Source organism: Phycodurus eques, chromosome 5 (genome assembly GCF_024500275.1).
Source record: "Phycodurus eques isolate BA_2022a chromosome 5, UOR_Pequ_1.1, whole genome shotgun sequence".
Classification (NCBI taxonomy): domain Eukaryota; kingdom Metazoa; phylum Chordata; class Actinopteri; order Syngnathiformes; family Syngnathidae; genus Phycodurus; species Phycodurus eques.
In genome coordinates this window covers 5,857,117-5,876,351 of record NC_084529.1, presented here as the reverse complement: position 1 = coordinate 5,876,351, position 19,235 = coordinate 5,857,117, and the positions used below count along the sequence as shown (strand labels likewise).

The 19,235-nt window shown below is 41.1% G+C and overlaps 1 protein-coding gene across 4 annotated transcripts in view; it reads left to right on the top strand.

The window, feature by feature from the left end:
* enc2 (ectodermal-neural cortex 2) overlaps positions 1 to 19,235 on the top strand; it is a 43,744-nt gene that overhangs the window by 19,461 nt on the left and 5,048 nt on the right. For 2 of the 4 annotated variants that reach the window (XM_061677208.1, XM_061677205.1), the window contains exons 4-11: positions 674 to 919; positions 2,784 to 2,873; positions 7,423 to 7,586; positions 7,700 to 7,847; positions 12,942 to 13,138; positions 13,455 to 13,560; positions 13,672 to 13,815; positions 14,548 to 14,951. In XM_061677208.1, the coding sequence (XP_061533192.1) occupies positions 674 to 919; positions 2,784 to 2,873; positions 7,423 to 7,586; positions 7,700 to 7,847; positions 12,942 to 13,138; positions 13,455 to 13,560; positions 13,672 to 13,815; positions 14,548 to 14,934 (1,482 nt within the window). In that variant the 3' untranslated portion in view covers positions 14,935 to 14,951. Of the gene's footprint in view, positions 1 to 673; positions 920 to 2,783; positions 2,874 to 7,422; positions 7,587 to 7,699; positions 7,848 to 12,941; positions 13,139 to 13,454; positions 13,561 to 13,671; positions 13,816 to 14,547; positions 17,924 to 19,235 lie in introns of those variants that run through there. The other 2 variants (XM_061677206.1, XM_061677209.1) reach the window with 2 other exon arrangements.

The following is a 19,235-nucleotide window of genomic DNA, read 5'->3' as shown; positions in this document are numbered from 1 at the left end:
GGTGAACTCCCATGCACCCTCGAGGACACTGCCGAAGTTGTAGAGCTGGTCCATTGTTCCATGGCCAGAACGAAAAGCCACACTGCTCCTCCTGAATCTGAGATTTGACTTCCCGACGGACCCTCCACTCCAGCACCCCGGAGTAGACCTTACCAGGGAGGCTGAGGAGTGTGATCCACCTGTAGACCATCACCCCAGTCTGCCAATCCAGAGGCACCTTTCCCGATCTCTCTCCACCGACTCACAACGTCCCAAGTTGAGGTCAGCAGCGCCCCATCCCCACTATACACAGTGTTGATGGTGGACTGCTTCCCCCTCTGAAGACGCCGGATGGTGGACCAGCATTTCCTCAAAGCCATTTCCTCAACGAACTCCTCCCGCGCCCATGTTTTTGCCTCAGTGACCCCCAATATATTGAGAGAGAGCGAGAGAGAGAGCAACAGCAATGGATAACACAAGAATATGGTACAAATTGTGCAAATACAAATGAGCAATATCGCGGGACCGTGAAGTAACAACCGTCATATAGCGAAGGATTACTGTATCTGATAATTTGCAGGGACTCATTGTTCTAGGGCTAGGACTTATTGTTTTCAGACATGTGCATCCTGCGACTCACATCGTCTCAAGTGTAAAATGATCTATGCATCAATATTTTAATTTGCTCTTGCAGGTCTTGGAGCTTCTGCTGGATTTCGCCTATTCTTCTCGAGTCATTATAAATGAAGAGAATGCTGAATCATTGTTGGAAGCAGGAGACATGTTGCAGTTTCATGACATCCGGGATGCCGCAGCAGAATTTTTAGAAAAAAACCTTCATTCATCCAACTGTTTGGGGATGATGCTATTATCAGATGCCCATCAGTGTAAAAGATTGTACGAGCTGTCATGGAGGATGTGCCTACTACACTATGAAACGGTAAAAAGACACACTTAACACATCCATTAATTTACCGACACTATAATAATTGGATAATTGCACAGTGGATTCCTTTTTTATACATTACTCTACGTGAGGGGTGCCCACTTTTCTGGATGATTACTTTTAAAATGTTCAAGTCAAACTCTGCCGCCACGCAAATAGTAAACATTTGAGCTACACAATATATAGTTTGAAGATAGTCATCGCAATGTACTTGTGCACAGTAGTCACATTGCAGGTCCTGCAATGTACCGTGGCCCCTAACCTTCAAATTGTATTTTTAAGCAGTTTTTTTTAGGAGGGGCTGTGTGCAGTTTTACAGTTGGTGGTCAATGAAAACATGAAGGGCCAGGTTAAACACATTTAATTTAATTTGATTTTAATGGAATTCAAATTAAACTGTCAAGCATTTCAGAAAACATACATGCAAATCAGTCGCCTTTTAGCGCAATCTGCCGTTTTTAACTCAAAATAGGCCATTTACGTGAATCGTATAGATCCGATGAGTTTTTCCTGGAGGGGGTGGGGGGCTGACGTCATAGGCAGTTTCGTCCTCCTTGAACGCTGGCAGCGAGATCCATTCCACACATTCACCATCCACACGCAGATGTAATTTCTGAATATTACTCCGCGGCGGACGAATATGCGAGCGCATTAGCCTGAGGTTCTGCCTGTCCGCTTGGGACCTGCTTTAGACAAGTCACAGAAGTTGACGAGACCAGAAAAAACACTTCCGCCGGTTCTAATGTTAAGAAGTAATGGTACTTTTACTCCGTTACAATGATCTAAATGTTGTTCGCTACTTTTATTGATCAATTATTGCTGATTTATCAACTATTTTGTGCGCGAGACTACAACTTCGACTTCTGCAACGGGCGCTGTTTGCGCCAATCCAATTTAAGCGGTGGTGACATTAAGTCTAGTTTACCAATCAATTGACACAAAGTCACATGACGTCACACAACGTCTTCTATTGGGCTTCCCGGGCAGAGGTATTCACAATAGGTAAGCCTGCACCGCAGATCGTCGTGCCTACGTTAGGGCCATGTTGGGAAGGTCGTCGTGACCATGAAGGCAACGGCGCGCTACTCGGATGTGTTGTTGTCGTTTTGACTGTCCACACACATACACACAGCAACATCAGAATTTGCACATTCCCATTTTATTTTGTAATGTTTTTTTTTTCTTCTTGATGTTCATGCTGTGGTTAAGAAAAATCAGAAGTTACTAACTATTTACTCAGTGCTTGAGTAATTATTCCTGTGTGTACTTTTTACTCAAGTAAGTTTTTGGAGGACTACTTTTTACTTGTACTTGAGTCACATTATTGTCAAGTAACAGTACTCTTACTTGAGTACAATGTTTGGCTACTCTACCCACTTCTGGAGCGGACATCCTCTATTGGTACTGTTACGTTTAAGCAACATTTTTGCTCATCAGATCAGCCAGTGTGGTATTTGTTGCACTGGTCTTTTGTATTTTCGTGTTGAGGTGCTGCGGGTCGTGGCCCTGGTTGTGGTCCCCACGGAACCGCGAAGCACATGTAACATCGGCGACAAGAGTTGCCCTGCTAGTACATCTTGTATTCATTAGGAAACGTGCCTACAATTACAAAAAAGTCTGAGGTCCTGAGCACTCTGGAGAAGGTTTTCATCCAAGAGCAAACGCACAGTTAAACTAAAATGGGAGGGAGACGAGGAGTCAATGAAGAAAGACCTATTCACACAGTTATATTGTTCTTGAGAGAAAAGGGAGGCTGGTAGACCGACTGAGACAGAACTTCTGGTTGGTAGTTCTGAATTAACAGATACTGATAAACGTAAGTGCATCATGGTTTTGAGAAGTGTTCAATGTCTTTTAGATACGAGAATCTGAGGACTTCTATAGTTTGACTAAAGAAAAGTTGCTGGAGCTTGTACTTAGTGATGAGCTGGAGATAGAAGATGAACAGGTAAGTGATTATTTTTTTACTTGTAAATGCTTTTTTTGTGATTTCCCTTGAAATGTAAATGCTATTGAATAGAATAGGCCTTTATGAGTCCGGTTTTACAGTAATAAAGTGGACAGGCACAGCACACAAGAATGAAAATGCCCCAAATATCTGGGTATCATCTTTGATGCTTTACTGGTGGTAGTCTGAAGTTTTTATTCCTTCAGTAATCCTTTAACTCCAACAAATGTCATCAACAACCTTATAAACATTTGTAATCCTTTACCTTGTTGCAGAGGTAGGAAGTAACGAAGTACTTGTACTTGTTACTGTACCTAATCAGATTTGTTTTTAGGTATCTGTATTTGAGTGTTTATTTTTCTGGTGACTTTTTACATTTACTCCTTACGTTTTAAACAGAAATATCTGTACTTTCTACTGCTTACATTTTTAAAATTGTACAATATAGATACGACACTCCCCCTACGGCGACACTAAGCTTGTGGTGAAAAAGTATCAGCGCATTCTATGTAGCTAAGCTAGTGTGGGCCAAGTGCCGGCGCGTTCCATGTTTGTGGACGGACGCCACGGTCGGAAACCAAAATAACTGATGCCTGCACATTGTGTTGCGTACAGTTGCACACACGTCGAACAATCACAACAAGGGAACTTTGAACTGGGAATAACCTTTCATAGGTAAGAATATTTTTTTAGCTCTTTTTTCAAAAGTACCTGCAATGAATGAACCAGGTCGGCTTTTTAGAAAGCTAGCTTGCTGAAGTCTGTCTCGCTGGCACTAAATTGTCAGGTTTGAGCATTAACATACAGTGGGTACGGAAAGTAAATTAAAATTTTCACTCTTTATTATATTGTAGTCATTTGCTAAAATCATTAGTTCAATTCCCCCCCCCCCTCATTAATGTACACACACCACCCCATATTAATAGAAAAAAAATAGAATTGTTGAAATTTTTGCTGATTTATTAAAAAAAAAAACCTGAAATATCACACAGACATAAGTATTCAGACCCTTTGCTCAGTATTTCGTGAAAGCAACCTTTTGAGTTAATACAGCCATGAATCTTTTTGGGAATGATGCAACAAGTTTTTCAAACCTGGATTTGGGGATCCTGTGCCATTCCTCCTTGCAGACACTCTCTAGTTCTTTCAGGTTGGATGGTGAACGCTGGTGGACAGCCATTTTCAGGTCTCTCCAGAGATGCTCAATTGGGTTTAAGTCGGGGCTCTGGCTGGGCCATTCAAGAACAGTCACGGAGTTGTTATGAAGCCACTCCTTTGTTATTTTAGCTGTGTGCTTAGGGTCATTGTCTTATTGGAAGGTGAACCTTCGGCCCAGTTCTGAGCACTCTGGAGAAGGTTTTCGTCCAGGATATACCTGTACTTGGCCGCGTTCATCTTTCCTTGGATTGCAACCAGTCGTCCTTGTCCCTGCAGCTGAAAAACACCCCCACAGCATGATGCTGCCACAACCATGCTTCACTGTTGAGACAGGTGATGAGCAGTGACTGGTTTTCTCCACACATACCGCATAGAATTACGGCCAAAAAGTTTGATCTTGGTTCGATCTCATCAGACCATCCATCCATCCATTTTCTCAGCCGCTTCTCCTCACTAGGGTCGCGGGCGCGCTGGAGCCAATCCCAGCTGTCATCGGGCAGGAGGGGGGGGTACACACTGAACTGGTTGCCAGCCAATCGCAGGGACACACACACACAAACAAACAACCATTCGCACTCACATTCACACCTACTGGCAATTTAGAGTCTCCAATTCATGCATGTTTTTGGGATGTGGGAGGAAACCGGAGTGCCCGGAGAAAACCCACGCAGGCACGGGGAGAACATGCAAACTCCACACAGGCGAGGCCGGGGATTGACACGTAATAAAGTCCACTCTATCTATCTATATCTATATCTATATCTATATATATATATATATATATATATATATATATATATATATACGTATATATATATATATATATATATATATATATACGTATATATATATATGTACGTATATATCTTCTTTTCCTTTCGGCTTGTCCCGTTAGGAGTTGCCAGAAGATACACCAAGTACTCTCCTGCCTGCCTCTCTAATCACCTTGGCTGCAGTGGTCCAGTCTTCTGGAAACTCCTCCCGTCCACCGAGAGCCTGTCTCACCTCTTCCCGAAAAGCTGCACAACACTCGTCCTGTCTCAGCTTCCACCACATGGTTCTCTTCTCTGCCTTTGTCTTCCTAATCTTCCTCCTCACCACCAGAGTCATCTTACACACCACCATCCTATGCTGTCTAGCCACATTCTCCCCTACCACTACCTTACAGTTGGTAACCTCCTTCAAATTACATCGTCTGCACAAGATGTAATCCACCTGTGTGCTTCTACCGCCGCTCTTGTCGGTCACCCTATGTTCGTGCCTCTTCTGGAAAAAAGTGTTCACTACAGCCATTTGGATCCTTGTTGCAAAGTCTACCACCATCTGTCCCTCCAAGTTCCATTCCTGGATGCCGTACTTACCCATCACTTCTTCATCACCCCTATTACCTTCACCAACATGTCCATTAATATCTGCACCAATTACGACTCTCTCTCTGTCTAGGATGCTCAGAACTACTTCGTCTAGCTCCTTCCAGAATTTCTCTTTCACCTCTAGGTCACATCCTACCTGTGGGGCATAGCCACTAATCACATTACACATAACACCCTCAATTTCAAGTTTCAGCCTCATCACTCGATCTGATACACTTTTCACCTCCAAGACATTCTTAGCCAACTCTTCTTTTAAAATAACCCCGACTCCATTTCTCTTCCCATCTACACCATGGTAAAATAATTTAAACCCTGCCCCGAAACTTCTAGCCTTACTGCCTTTCCACCTGGTCTCCTGGACACGCAATATATCAACCTTTCTCCTAATCATCATGTCAACCAACTCTCGAGATTTTCCTGTCATAGTCCAAACATTAAAAGTCCCCACATTCAGTTCTAGGCTCTGTGCTTTCCTCTTCTCTTTCTGCCGAAGAACGCGCTTTCCACCTCTTCTTCTTCTTTGACTTCGACCCACAGTCGCTGAATTTCCAACGACGCCCTGCAGGTTGACGGCGCCGGTGGCGGACGTTGTTAACCCGGGCCACGACCGATCCGGTATGGAATTCTTTGGATGAACGCTCATATTTGTTTGGCAAAGTTTTAAGCCGGATGCCCTTCCTGACGCAACCCTCTGCATTTATCCGGGCTTGGGACCGGCCTACAGTTTGCACTGACTTGTCCCCCCATAGGGCTGCATTACACACACACACACACATATATATATATATATGTGTGTATATATATATATATGTGTGTGTGTGTGTGTGTGTATATATATATATATATATATATATATATATATATATGTGTATATATATGTGTGTGTATATGTATATGTATATGTTTGTATAGGTGTGAATGTGAGTTTATTATTTTTTTCAGTTTTGGTCAGGAATTTTAATTTTGGTGCATCACTATCTGAGACTGACAGGCTGACGAATATCCTTTTTGATGATGAACAATGTTATTTTTGATGTGCTAACTTAGTGGAATGTAATATGCATTATCTGCAACAAAGGAAAAGCAACAGGTTCAGTCCTCAGCACTATGTGTACAGTATGCGTAGAAAAGTGTTCTTCCCATTTTGAATGTGTTAACTTTAGCACTTTAGGACCTGCTCTTTTATTGTATTTTATTTACTAATTATATGGAGCCTGACAAAATAACAGCAATATTTTAGGCGGCACTAAAAAACTAGTCTCCAATGTAGTGGAATGTAAATGGGTAGGACTCCATCTGTTTGTCTGTCTGTTAAAACAGTCAGATTGATAGACAGATTTTAAGTCTGTTAAAAGACAGATTTTAAGTCTGTTAAAAGACATTAAATAACTTTATAAAGCTATTGTTATAGATACATCAATCTTTTGATCTGCCACAATAATAATAATTTTAAATGAACATATCTCAATTTGAGGACTTTTCTCAGCAATCTTTAGGTGAGATTAAGTTGATAAATTAATTACGGATCATAATTCTTTCATCACTATTTTTTTTAATCGCTTGACAGCACTCTGCACAATATAAAGCGCAAAACTTGACAACGGAGACCCCGTACTGGTGTGCAACTAAAGTTGTACATCACCCAACAATGGGAAAGAATTCCACCTACAAAGCACCACAAATTAGTGTCCTCAGTTCCCAAACGCTTATTGAGTATTGTTAAAAGGGAAGGTGATGTAACACAGTGGTATACACACAAGCTCCCAATTTCATTGGAATTTGGGTTTATAGTCACTCCTTCGGCAACTTTGTTCAGTTGTTTGTTAAATAATGACACAGCGTATCATGAGGAGTATGTCATCAGAGCTTGTGTTTAGGTTACACAATTGGAACACCTGCTACAAGTCTTACGTTGAACAAGGGAGTTTTAATTACATGGCTGTATCAGCTACTGTTAGACTATTAAAATGTAGTTATTTATTCTTCCTGTTTTTCCTTTTTACCTATTTTATTTGTAGGTTGTGTTTAACTCTGTGATGCGATGGGTTCAAAATGACTTGGATAGTCGGCGTCACCATTTACCGGAGCTGCTTGGGGCCATAAGGTTGGCTCTTCTTCCCTCTGAATGTCTCTTGGAGGCTGTTGCATGTGAAGAGCTAATAATGGCTGACAAGAGGAGCAGGTACCCCGTGTTTATGTATTTATGTTAAATCTTGTATTCAGTTGTTTCTATCTAATTTTGCATTTAAAAAGATGAGTGTTAATAAATCATGCTATTGGTTTTGCTCTTTACAGGTTAATTGTAGACGAGGCAATGCAGTGTAAAAAAAGAATTCTTCAAAATGATGGAATTGTGACGAGTCCCTGTGCTCGACCACGTAAGGCAGGGCACACACTGCTTATATTGGGAGGCCAAACTTTTATGTGTGACAAGATATATCAGGTAAAATGTGAAGTGCACACCCTGCTGTTCAACTTTTATTGACTGCTGAACATGGACTTTGGTTATCAGAAAAAGTGCTGCTCCAATACAGTGGTGCCTTCAGATACGGGTTTACTTTGTTTGTGACCACGCCGATAACTCAAAATACTTGTATCTCAAGCAATTTTCCCCACTGAAATAAACGTAAATGCATTACTGTAATCTGTTTCAGCGCAACCCCCCAAAAAAAAAATTTTAATCAGAAAAAATAGCGCTCAATAATATTGTACTTTATAAAAACAAAGAGTAATATAATTAAATGGACTGTAAACACTTTTTGCGTCATGAATTAATGCAGCTGCTGCGGCGGCACGGTGAAAAAATAGTTAGCACATCTGCCTCACAGTTCTGAGGACGCGGGTTCAAATCCGCCCTCCCCTGTGTGGAGTGTGCCTGTTCTCCTCGTGCCTGCGTGGCTTTTCTCCAAGAGCTCTGGTTTCCTCCCACATCCCAAAAACATGCTTGGTAGGTTAACTGCAGACTCTAAATTGCCCAAAGGTGAGAATGGATGTTTCTCTATGTGTACTTTGTGATTGGTTGGTGACCAGTCCAGGGTGTAACCCACCTCTCGCCCGAAGTCAGCTGAGTTGGGTGCCAGCACCCCCGCTACCCTAGGCAGGATAAGTGGTACAGAAAATGGACGGATGGACTGCAATTCATTTCATTCTGCTGCTCCTTCTGATGTGCCCGCCTTTCCCACCGAGAGTCCGTATAATATAGTCATGCTGACACACAAAAGAAGAATATGAATTCTTCTACTATTTCTGTAAGTGACTCAGAAAGTAAGCTGTAATGTCATTTTATATAATAATATTGTAATTATATTGTATTATTTATTATAATATTAGTCCCCTGTTTTGCTCTTAACTTGTCGCCCACTCGAACAACAATTTGCCAAATGGGAACAATGCATCGCGACATAGTGAAGCGGCATCGGAACACAGATAAATAACTATATTAAAAAAAGAAGACAATGAGTAGCTTTCTCCACAATAACTAACGTGGTATACATCGAGTCTCCTGGAATTGACGTCACAGCCGAAGATTATGGAAGATTGCCTATTTCTTTGTATCTTCGTTCTGAAGGGGGTTGCTATAGGAAACTCCAAGAATGCTGGGTAAATTGCAAAAAAAAAAAAAAAAAGTTTTGAATTTTCAGATTTACACTGCTCAATTTTAACTCACATATGATGTTTACTGTAAAAGGATCTAAAACTGACAATTCATGCTAACCGTTTTGTTGGAATTCACCATTATACCGTACAGTATGTCATTAATTGGGCCATTCTAAAGGCAAAGTTGTTTGGTCGTTTTAAATCACAGCATGTAATTTTCTTTGTTTCATGTTTAGTTTGACAGTACACTTCAACTGGGGGTGAGATTAAACAGCTTAATTCCTCTTCTTTCATGAATTGTTGTTCACTATTGCTTCACTGCTGCTTCTTGTGAAATAAGTTGAATTGAATTCACCCCCACTATACAAGGTCGAACATTAACGGTGGACCGGGGCCACTACTACGCCTCTGTGTCCGGTCACCACCTACTGTATGTATAGATGGACACTGGCCTGGTCGGCCAGTACAAATTTCTAAGTCACTCAAAATTTTCACACGCCGAAAATGGCCCAAAACTGCATTTTCAGTGTCGGTCTGAAATTCTTTTACCACCGAAACATCTCGTCCAAGACAGGATGTTGTGATGACGCAAGGAGAAACTGCAACTGACAACGCCTGACTAGATAAACAGGCACGCATTCGGGTTAGCCTCAAGATGATAGCCAAACTGAAGCTAAAGCCACTAGCCTCATACTTTGTAGCCTGTAGAATGTTATTCTGCCCTCCCTGAGCGTGCTTTTAAGGTCAGAGGACAAAAATGTTATGGGGTCAGTTAAATTCACATTTGCATTGTTTACAGTGGGGCAAAAAAGTAGTTAGTCAGCCACCAATTATGCAAGTTCTCCCATTTAAAAATATGAGAGCGGCCCGTAATTTTCATCATAGGTATACCTCAACTATGAGAGACAAAATGAGGGGGAAAATAAACAATCCAGAAAATCACATTGTCTGATTTTTAAAGAATGTATTAGCAAATTATGGTGGAAAATAAATCTTTGGTCAATAACAAAATTCATCTCAATACTTTGTCATATACCCTTTGTTGGCAATGACAGAGGTCAAACGTTTTCTGTAAGTCTTCACAAGGTTTTCACACACTGTTGCTGGTATTTTGGCTCATTCCTCCATGCAGATCTCCTCTCGAGCAGTGATGTTTTGGGCTGTCACTTGGCAGCACAGACTTTCAACTCCCTCCAACAATTTTCTATTGGGTTGAGATCTGGAGACTGGCTAGACCTTGAAATCCTTCTTACAAAACCACTCCTTCGTTGCCCGGTCGGTGAGTTTGGGAACATTTTCATGCTGAAAGACCCAGCCACGTTTCGTCTTCAATGTCCTTGCTGATGGAAGGAGGTTTTCACTCAAAATCTCACGATACATGGCCCCATTCATTCTTTCCTTTACACGGATCAGTCGTCCTTGTCCCTTTGCAGAAAAACAGCCCAAAAGCATGATGTTTCCACCCCCATGCTTCACAGTAGGTATGGTGTTCTTTGGATGCAACTCAGCATTCTTTCTCCTCCAAACACGACAAGTTGAGTTTTTACCAAAAAGTTATATTTTGGTTTCATCTGACCATATGACATTTTCACAGTCCTCTTTTGGATCATCCAAATGATCCAAATGCTCTCTAGCAAACTTCAGATGGGCATGTACTGGCTTAAGCAGGGGGACACGTCTGGCACTGCAGGATTTGAGTCCCTGGCGGCGTAGTGTGTTACTGATGGCAGAGGCTAAAAGGCCTTTGTTACTTTGGTCCCAGCTCTCTGCACGTCATTCACTAGGTCCCCCCCGTGTAGTTATGGGATTTTTGCTCACCATTCTTGTGATCATTTTGACCACACAGGGTGAGATCTTGCGTGGAGCCCCAGATCTAGGACGATTATCAGTGGTCTTGTATGTCTTCCATTTTCTAATAATTGCTCCCAAAGTTGATTTCTTCACACCAAGCTGCTTACCTATTCAAGATTCAGTCTTCCCAGCCTGGTGCGGGTCTACAAGTGTTGTTTCTGGTGTCCTTTGACAGCTCTTTGGTCTTGGCCATAGTGGAGTTTGTAGTGTGACTATTTGAGGTTGTGGACAGGTGTCTTTTAAACTGATGAGTTCAAACAGGTGCGATTAATACAGGTAAAAAGTGGAGGACAGAGGAGCCTCTTAAAGAAGTTACAGGTCTGTGAGAGCCAGAAATCTTGCTTGTTTGTCGGTGAGCAAATACTTATTTTCCACCATAATTTGCTAATAAATTCTTTAAAAATCAGACAATGTGATTTTCTGGATTTAAAAAAAAAGAAAAACTCATTTTGTCTCTCATAGGTGAGGTATACCTATGATGAAAATTACAGGCATCTCTCATCTTTTTAAGTGGGAGACCTTGCACAATTGCAAAAGAATGAATGAGTGAAAACCTCCTTCCATTTCAAGGCCTAGCCAGTCTCCAGATCTCAAGCTCATAGAAAATGTTTGGAGGGAGTTGAAAGTCTGTCTTGCCAGGTGACAGCCCCAAAACATCACTGCTCTAGAGAAGATCTGCATGGAGGAATGAGGCAAAATACCAGCAACAGTGTGTGAAAACCTTGTGAAGACTTACAGAAAACGTTTGACCTCTGTCATTGCCTACAAAGGGTATATAACAAAATATTGAGATGAACTTTTGTTATTGACTAAATACTTATTTTCCACCATAATATGCTAATAAATTATGCGATGTGATGTGATTTTCTGGATTTTCTTTTTTCTTAAACTTACACTTAAAAAGATGGGAGCTTTTAAGTGGGAGAACTTGCGCAATTGGTGGCTGACTAAATACTTTTTTTCTCCACTATGAGTGTCACAGCAAAGGGTCTGAATACTTATGGCTTTGTTATATTTCAGTTTTTCTTTTTTAATAAATTTGCAAAAATATCCAAATATTCCGTTTTTTTCTGTCAATATGGGGTGCTGTGTTTACATTAATGAAGAAAAAATCAACTTAAATGATTTTAGCAAATGGCTGCAATATAACAAAGAGTGAAAAATTTAAGGAGCGTCTGAATACTTTCCGTACCCACTGTAGTTACTTTATCCATCGCAAAGGCTACTGGAAGTGGTGTAATTGCCAAACACCGCGCGCTACACTCTATATGCAATGGCGAGCAACATGTTGCAATATGAGGAGGAGGAGGATTTCAATGTACTGGAGCACCCAACTGACCGACCGTACACGTTTGAGCCGATCAGGAGGTCGGAACAGACTGGTATGATTGTGAATCCCATAAATTCATAATTTACTTGCTGCAGCATCCTCATTTTTCGATGGAAACATAGAGTCATGAATCAAATATAACAGGCATGCTAATGGGGTAAGCCATGTCTTTTTATACAGTCATGACTAGAAATAATGCCACCCAGGGGTGCCAATATTTTTTCAAAAAGGGTTAATGTCGGACCATGCTATACAGCGCTTGTATCTCAAGTTTGCACTCGCAAGTCAAAGAGGAAAATCGTCTGAATGACTGATCGGAACTAAAAAAAAATCAAAGTCAGGTCACGTGGATGTCGAGGCACCACTTTATGTATTTTTTTTTATTTGATCATTTCTAAGTTATGGCTAAATTGTCATATTGAATACTTATACCAACCCTTGCAATTGTCTAAAATTACATCATCAATCACTTTTCTCTACGACCTGTTTTGTGCATGGTCATCCCAGCTGACAAAAGGTAGGGTACACCCCGGGTTGATCACCAGTTAATTGCATAGGTTATTACACAATTTGTATCATTTAGAGATGCCTTATGTATATAATGAGCCATCGAGCTGCCATATTTTCCGATGCCAGTCCCAAATATTTGTATTGCTTGCATACCAATATCAGTAGTGAATCAAACCTTGCATTGGCAATAAATCCTCTTTTTTTTTTTTTTTTTTTTTTTAATTGTCTTTCTGGTTAATACTCATTAAGGTTGACCATAAAGCCAAGGAGATCATTCCAAAGGCAGACCTTCCCAGCCCAAGAAAAGAATTCAGTGCATGTGCCATTGGCTGTAAGGTTTATGTGACTGGAGGAAGAGGGTCTGAAAATGGAGTGTCAAAAGACGTCTGGATCTATGACACAGTTCATGAAGAATGGGCGAAAGGAGCACCCATGCTTATAGCAAGGTCTGTCATAATAAATTAATTAATTTGAAAATATTGGAGCATACTGCTGTATCTAAGAGTGATAGAGGAGCTGTAATTGTATGTATATGTGAATGAGATGTTGCTGTCATTAAGACATTTGTATCATTTGCTAACCTAATGCAGTTTCCACATATTGAGAAGCTAAATTGAAATGCTGTATAGTACATCCTTGGCTTCAGAACCCAAAGGATAATAAAAGTGATAATATTCTCAGATCTTACTTATGCTGTTGATCTTCAAAGTCAAAATATACACACCTCATTAGGGTTATTTTTTGTCACTTGCACCAAATCAGATTTGGTCATGGTTCAGCTGAGTTGGAGAACAGCCTGTATGTGGTTGGTGGTCATACAGCCATTGCCTTTGTTTTTCCTGCCTCGCCATCCGTCTCTCTAAAACAAGTAAGAGAGAGAAAATAAGACTGTTTACTTTCATGTAACCATGGTGCATTTTTATCTTTGCAAAGAAAAAATGTTTGTAGTCAATTATGTTGTGTCTTAATATTTTCCTAGGTTGAGCGGTATGACCCTGTCAGTAACAAGTGGACTATGATGGCTCCCTTAAGAGATGGTGTCAGTAATGCAGCAGTGGTCAGTGCCAAATTAAAACTGTTCGTTTTTGGTGGCACCAGCATACACAGAGAAAAAGCCTCTAAGGTTGGTCCAGTTTTATATTACTGTCAAGTTCTTTAGTTTTCTGTTTCAATAGCTGCCTAGACTCAAGCCGGCATACAGGACAACAGAGGATCCTTGTCTCTGCTGTAGTTGTTTTTTTTTTTTTATTTAAAATAAACAGTTCTTTGTCTCCTTGTCTATGTTAATAACCTGTAAGAGAAAACAAAATACTATATCAATTAAATTAACTCAATGTAATAAAGTCTTCTAACATAAATCCGCATGTATTTTTTTTAACACAAGCTAAACTTCTAATCAAAATTTTTTGGCAAATATAGCCTGCCTTAACTACCAGATGAGGTCAAACGTTTCCTAACAAACTCCAATTTTGGATCGCAGGTAATCTAATGAATGTGATAAACATTATACTTTCAACATATTTTTACTTCCTGTGACATTAAAACTCATTCATTGACGGCTGTAGAAGTCAAATATCCATGTTAACTGGGACGCCTGGCAGTGAATGGTCCCACATAAAATTAATTTAAACTACTCCGAAACCACGAGCAGACCATCAAAATGACTTCACAGTTGCCTATTTGTCAATATATGTAATGAGTTGCCTTTTCTTTTTTTTTTTTCCCAACCTACCCCAAAAGAAGAATGAGACCAACTGACTTGAAGTTACCGCAGCTGTGGGGTTTCCTTGTACGCTTGAATTAAATGCTTGTGCTTAGCTGTAAATGTTTGTTGTTTTCTGTCTTCTGTTTCCAGGTCCAATGCTATGACCCTGTTGTGAACCGCTGGAACATTGCAGCTGAATGCCCGCAACCTTGGCGCTACACAGCAGCTGCAGTCTTGGGGAGTCAGATCTTCATCATGGGTGGTGACACAGAATTCACAGCAGCCTCTGCTTATCGGTTTGACTGTGAAACGAATCAGTGGAGTCGTGTGGGTGACATGACATCGAAACGGATGAGTTGCCATGCCGTGGCCTCAGGAAATAAACTGTATGTGGTTGGAGGTTACTTTGGGACACAGAGGTGTAAAACATTGGATTGTTATGATCCAACATCTGACAGCTGGAACTCCATCACCACTGTGCCTTATTCACTGATCCCTACCGCCTTTGTCAGCACGTGGAAACACCTACCTGCCTAAGTGGAATACAGTATGAGGTAAATTCTGAATGATTGGTCAAAGTGGTTTTGGTAGTATGGTGCAGTTTCACAGTTTAAATGTTTTTCTAAGGAGACACAGTCCAGACAACCCATCTTTGGGTCACCACTGGAATCACTGAAATCGATGTCAATACCGATCTTTTGACCCATCCTATTAATTGATGAAAGGATAATCTCGCCAAGTAAAAAGCCATCAGTAGTAGCAATTTTGAAAGCAACATGACATCTGTTGTGCTCAACAGGTTCCAGCTTACAGTCAGTGTAGGAGGTAACAGTTGTCTTTTTTGGCGCAAAATGTTAAGCCTGTCTTGCAGCTGCAACGTGTCATGCTCTTTCCTCCTCTGTCCTGTCAAAAATACTGAATCATTCCACTTGCTGCTGATGCTGTGGCAAGCGTGAGTTAATTACTTTCCTTCTACTCCTCCTGAGGAGTTAAGTTGTCTGGGCTGTATGCCCCTGGCAATGTTACCCAGGGTAAACAGGTCATAGGTGAGGGAACAGACAAAGCACAGATCAGAAACCCCTATGATGTACAAAATAATTTAAATACAGCGGCTGAAATAAGTAACACGTCACCAATTTTTCTCACTAAATATACTTCCGAAGGTGCTATTGAACTGGAAATTTCACCAGATGTTGGGAACAACCCAAGTAATCCATACATACAAAGAAAGTAAGAAAAAATAAGCTCAGAAATTAAGTTGTGTGTAAAATGACACAGGGAAAAAGTATTGAACAAATGAAGAAAGTGAGGTGCAAAAAGGCATGGAAAGCCAAGACAACACCTAAAATCTAGAAGAAGAAGAATCACCTTTATTGTCATGAACATGCATGCATACACAAAAACATTTCTCTGCATTTTACCCATCACAGTGAACACACACACTTGTTAGTGGAACACACTGGAGCACGGGGCAGGTGAAGCGCAGGGGCAGTTCGGGGTATCGGTGTCTTGCTCAAGGACACCACAGCCATGAGTCCGAGAGATGTTGGCGGATTGTCCGGTCGGTGTCTTGAAACTAGGTGGCGATGATCTTAACCATTGGGCCAGGGCTGCCTATCAATCATCAATCTATCTATCATCTATCTATCAATAATCAAACAGCAACCCAGCCCCTTGTCAGTGCAAATGAATATCAGCTGTCTAAAGACCATCGCAAACAATCCATCCATCCATTTTCTTTTACCGCTTATCCTCAACTAATTGTTGCAAAACATAACGATAGCATTGGTTACAGGCGCATATCTAAGCTTCTGAACGTTCCAGTGAGCACGGCTGGGGCAACAATACGTAAGCGGAAAGCCAATCATACCACCATAAATTTGCTTCGATCAGGTGCTCCTCGCATGATTTCTCACAGAGAAGTAGAAAGAAGAATCAGAAGAGTTTTCCAAGACCAAAGGACCACCCGTGGAGAGCTTCAAAAAGCCCTGGAATTAGCAGGTACTGTTGTCACAAGGAAAACAGTGAGTAATGTACTCTGCCGCCATGGCCTGTATGCACGCTCACCACGCAAGGCCCCATTGCTGGAAAAAAAAAGCATGTCAAACCTCGTTTATAGTTTGCTGAACAACCTTTGGAGTGGCAAAGTTAAATACTGGGAAAAAAATAGTCTGGTCGGATGACAGGAAAATTTAACTCTTTGGATGCCATAATGCATGCAATGCAAAGAACTGAAACTCAAGGTCCATAAAAGAAGCCCACGGAACCTTCAAAATTTGAAGACTGCTTGTGTGGAGGAATGGGCCAAAATCACAGCAGAGCAATGCATGCGACTAGTTTCTGCATACAGGTGGCATCTTGAACCTGTCGTTGCAAACAATGGCTTTTGTACAAAGTATTAAATAAATACCAATTGGCGTGTTCACTACTTTTTCCCTGTGTCATTTCACATTATGACACATAACTTAATTTCTGATCTTATAATTTCTGATCTTATTTGTTCTACTTTCTTTGTATGTATGGATTACTTGGGTTGTTCCCAACATCTGGTGAAATTTTCAGGTCAATAGCACCTTTGGAAATATATTTAATGAAAAAAATTATGTCGTGTTAAATAGTTATTTTAGCCGCTGTATGTTTTCCCTCGTCTGGATTTGGGTCACCGGGGCCCTCTTCTAAGAGCCAGGTATGGAGGTGGGGCATTTGAGTGAGTGCCTGGTAACCGGGCCTGCACCCATTTGGCCCGGCCAGTCACAGCTCGAAGAGGTAACGTGGGCCCCGCTTCCCATGGGCTCACCACATGTGAAAGGGGCCAAAGGGGTCGGGTGCAGAAAGAGCTGGGCGGGGACTTTGGTGGTTTGAACTCCTGCTACAGAAGCTGGCTAGGGACGTGGAATGTCACCTCTCTGGCAGGGTAGACGCCTGAGCTAAGGTATGTGGGTGAGAATTTCCAACTGTATATAGTGGGTCTCACCTTGATACACAGCTTAAGCTCTCGTACCAGTTATTTTTTTAATTTATTTTATCACCTGTCCTGTTCAGCTGCATGGCCATGCAGAATAGTGGATCTGTATGCCTTTTGTGCTGGAACAGTTTTGCTGTGTAACCGGGGAGTTTGAAATACTCCTGCTTATTTTTTAATTTTGCAATTATTCTGATGTTTATTGAAAATGCAGCCAGACAGAAAAGGGTTTTAGGGGACAGACTGAGGGATAGAATGGACAAGGGGAATAGGGCTGCGAACCACAGCAGAGCAATAATTAGACAGTCTAAATATTTGAGCACAAATAACGTTACAACAGTCAAATCGTGTTCCTATTTGTGGCGGGGGACACCCGGTGAGGACATGCAACAACTAACCAATAGGACAAGGTGAGAGAAGAGAGAAAAGGGCAGGACAGGACAGGATGTGGGAAATGAGCAAGGCAGTGCAACGGATGAGTGGTGCGGTAGGATTCTTTTATATAGTCTAAACACCTGTAAGAACCTGTGAGTTGATATATTAATAAAACCTGTGTTATTGTTAGTTGTCCCAGTATATATATGTATATGTATATATATATATATATATATATATATATACACACACACACACACACCCACACAGTGGGTATGGAAAGTATTCAGACCCCCTTATTTTTCACTCTTTGTTATATTGCAGCCATTTGTGAAAATAATTTCAGTTCATTTTTTTCCTGATTAATGTACACACATCACACAATATTGACAAAAAAAACGGAATTGTTGAAATTTTCGCAGATTTATGAAACAAGAAAAAATGAAATATTACACAGCCATAAGTATTCAGACCCTTTGATCAGTATTTCGTAGAAGCACCCTTTTGAGCTAAGACAGCCATGAGTCTTTTTGGGAATGATGCAACGAGTTTTTCACACTTGGATTTGGGGTTCTCTGCCATTCCTCCTTGCAGAACCTCTCCAGTTCTGTCAGGTTGGATGGTGAACATTAGTGGACAGCCATTTTCAGGTCTCTCCAGAGATGCTCAATTGGGTTTAAGTCAGGGCTCTGGCTGGGCCATTCAAGAACAGTCACGGACTTGAAACTAGTCGCAGCGTGGGTTCAGTTCCCACTCAGTGACAGTGTGAATGTGAGTCTCAATGGTTGTCTGTCTCTGTATGTGCCCTGCCACTGAATGGCGACCAGTTCAGGGTGTAGTCTGCCTTTCGCCCGAAGCTAGGATAGGCTCCAGTGCCCCGCGAACCTGAATAGGAAAACCGGTGTAGAGAATCGATTTATTCATCATAACACAGCTTGAATGCAAAACTTAATGGCATTTAAGAAATTGTAAATTATTTTTACATCAAATAAACATACTATACAGTGTCAAATGAATTTGAACAAAAAGATGTTAAAGGTCCCATATTTTGGTTATTTAGACCTCCATTGAATTACTCTCTAACATGGACTCGGTAAGAAAGTGTCAATTTCATTTAAAAAAAAAAACCACTGTTGTTTTGTCATGAGTGTCAAGAAAAAGCCCCTCTGACAGTTACTTCTCTTTGACTCAGTTTTGTATCCGCTTTGTCCGTATTTGGCTAAGACTGCCCCCTTTCCTCTGTTTGGTTGCCTCTGTGGAGAAGAACCCTTTGTGACAGCACATGTTCGTTATGTAAACAGTGCTGTCTCAGGAGCGGAAAGGGAAGACAGAGGTCATTGCTAGTGCCGTAGATACTGTAAGATCACGAAATTAGAGTGACCTGATTTCAGGCCTCTCGGCAGAAAAACATCTTCAACTCAGGACTGCGTGGACAATTTTAATTCATATTTCACGTTTGCTGAGGCACCATACAAATAATATTACATCCCAAATACGGAAC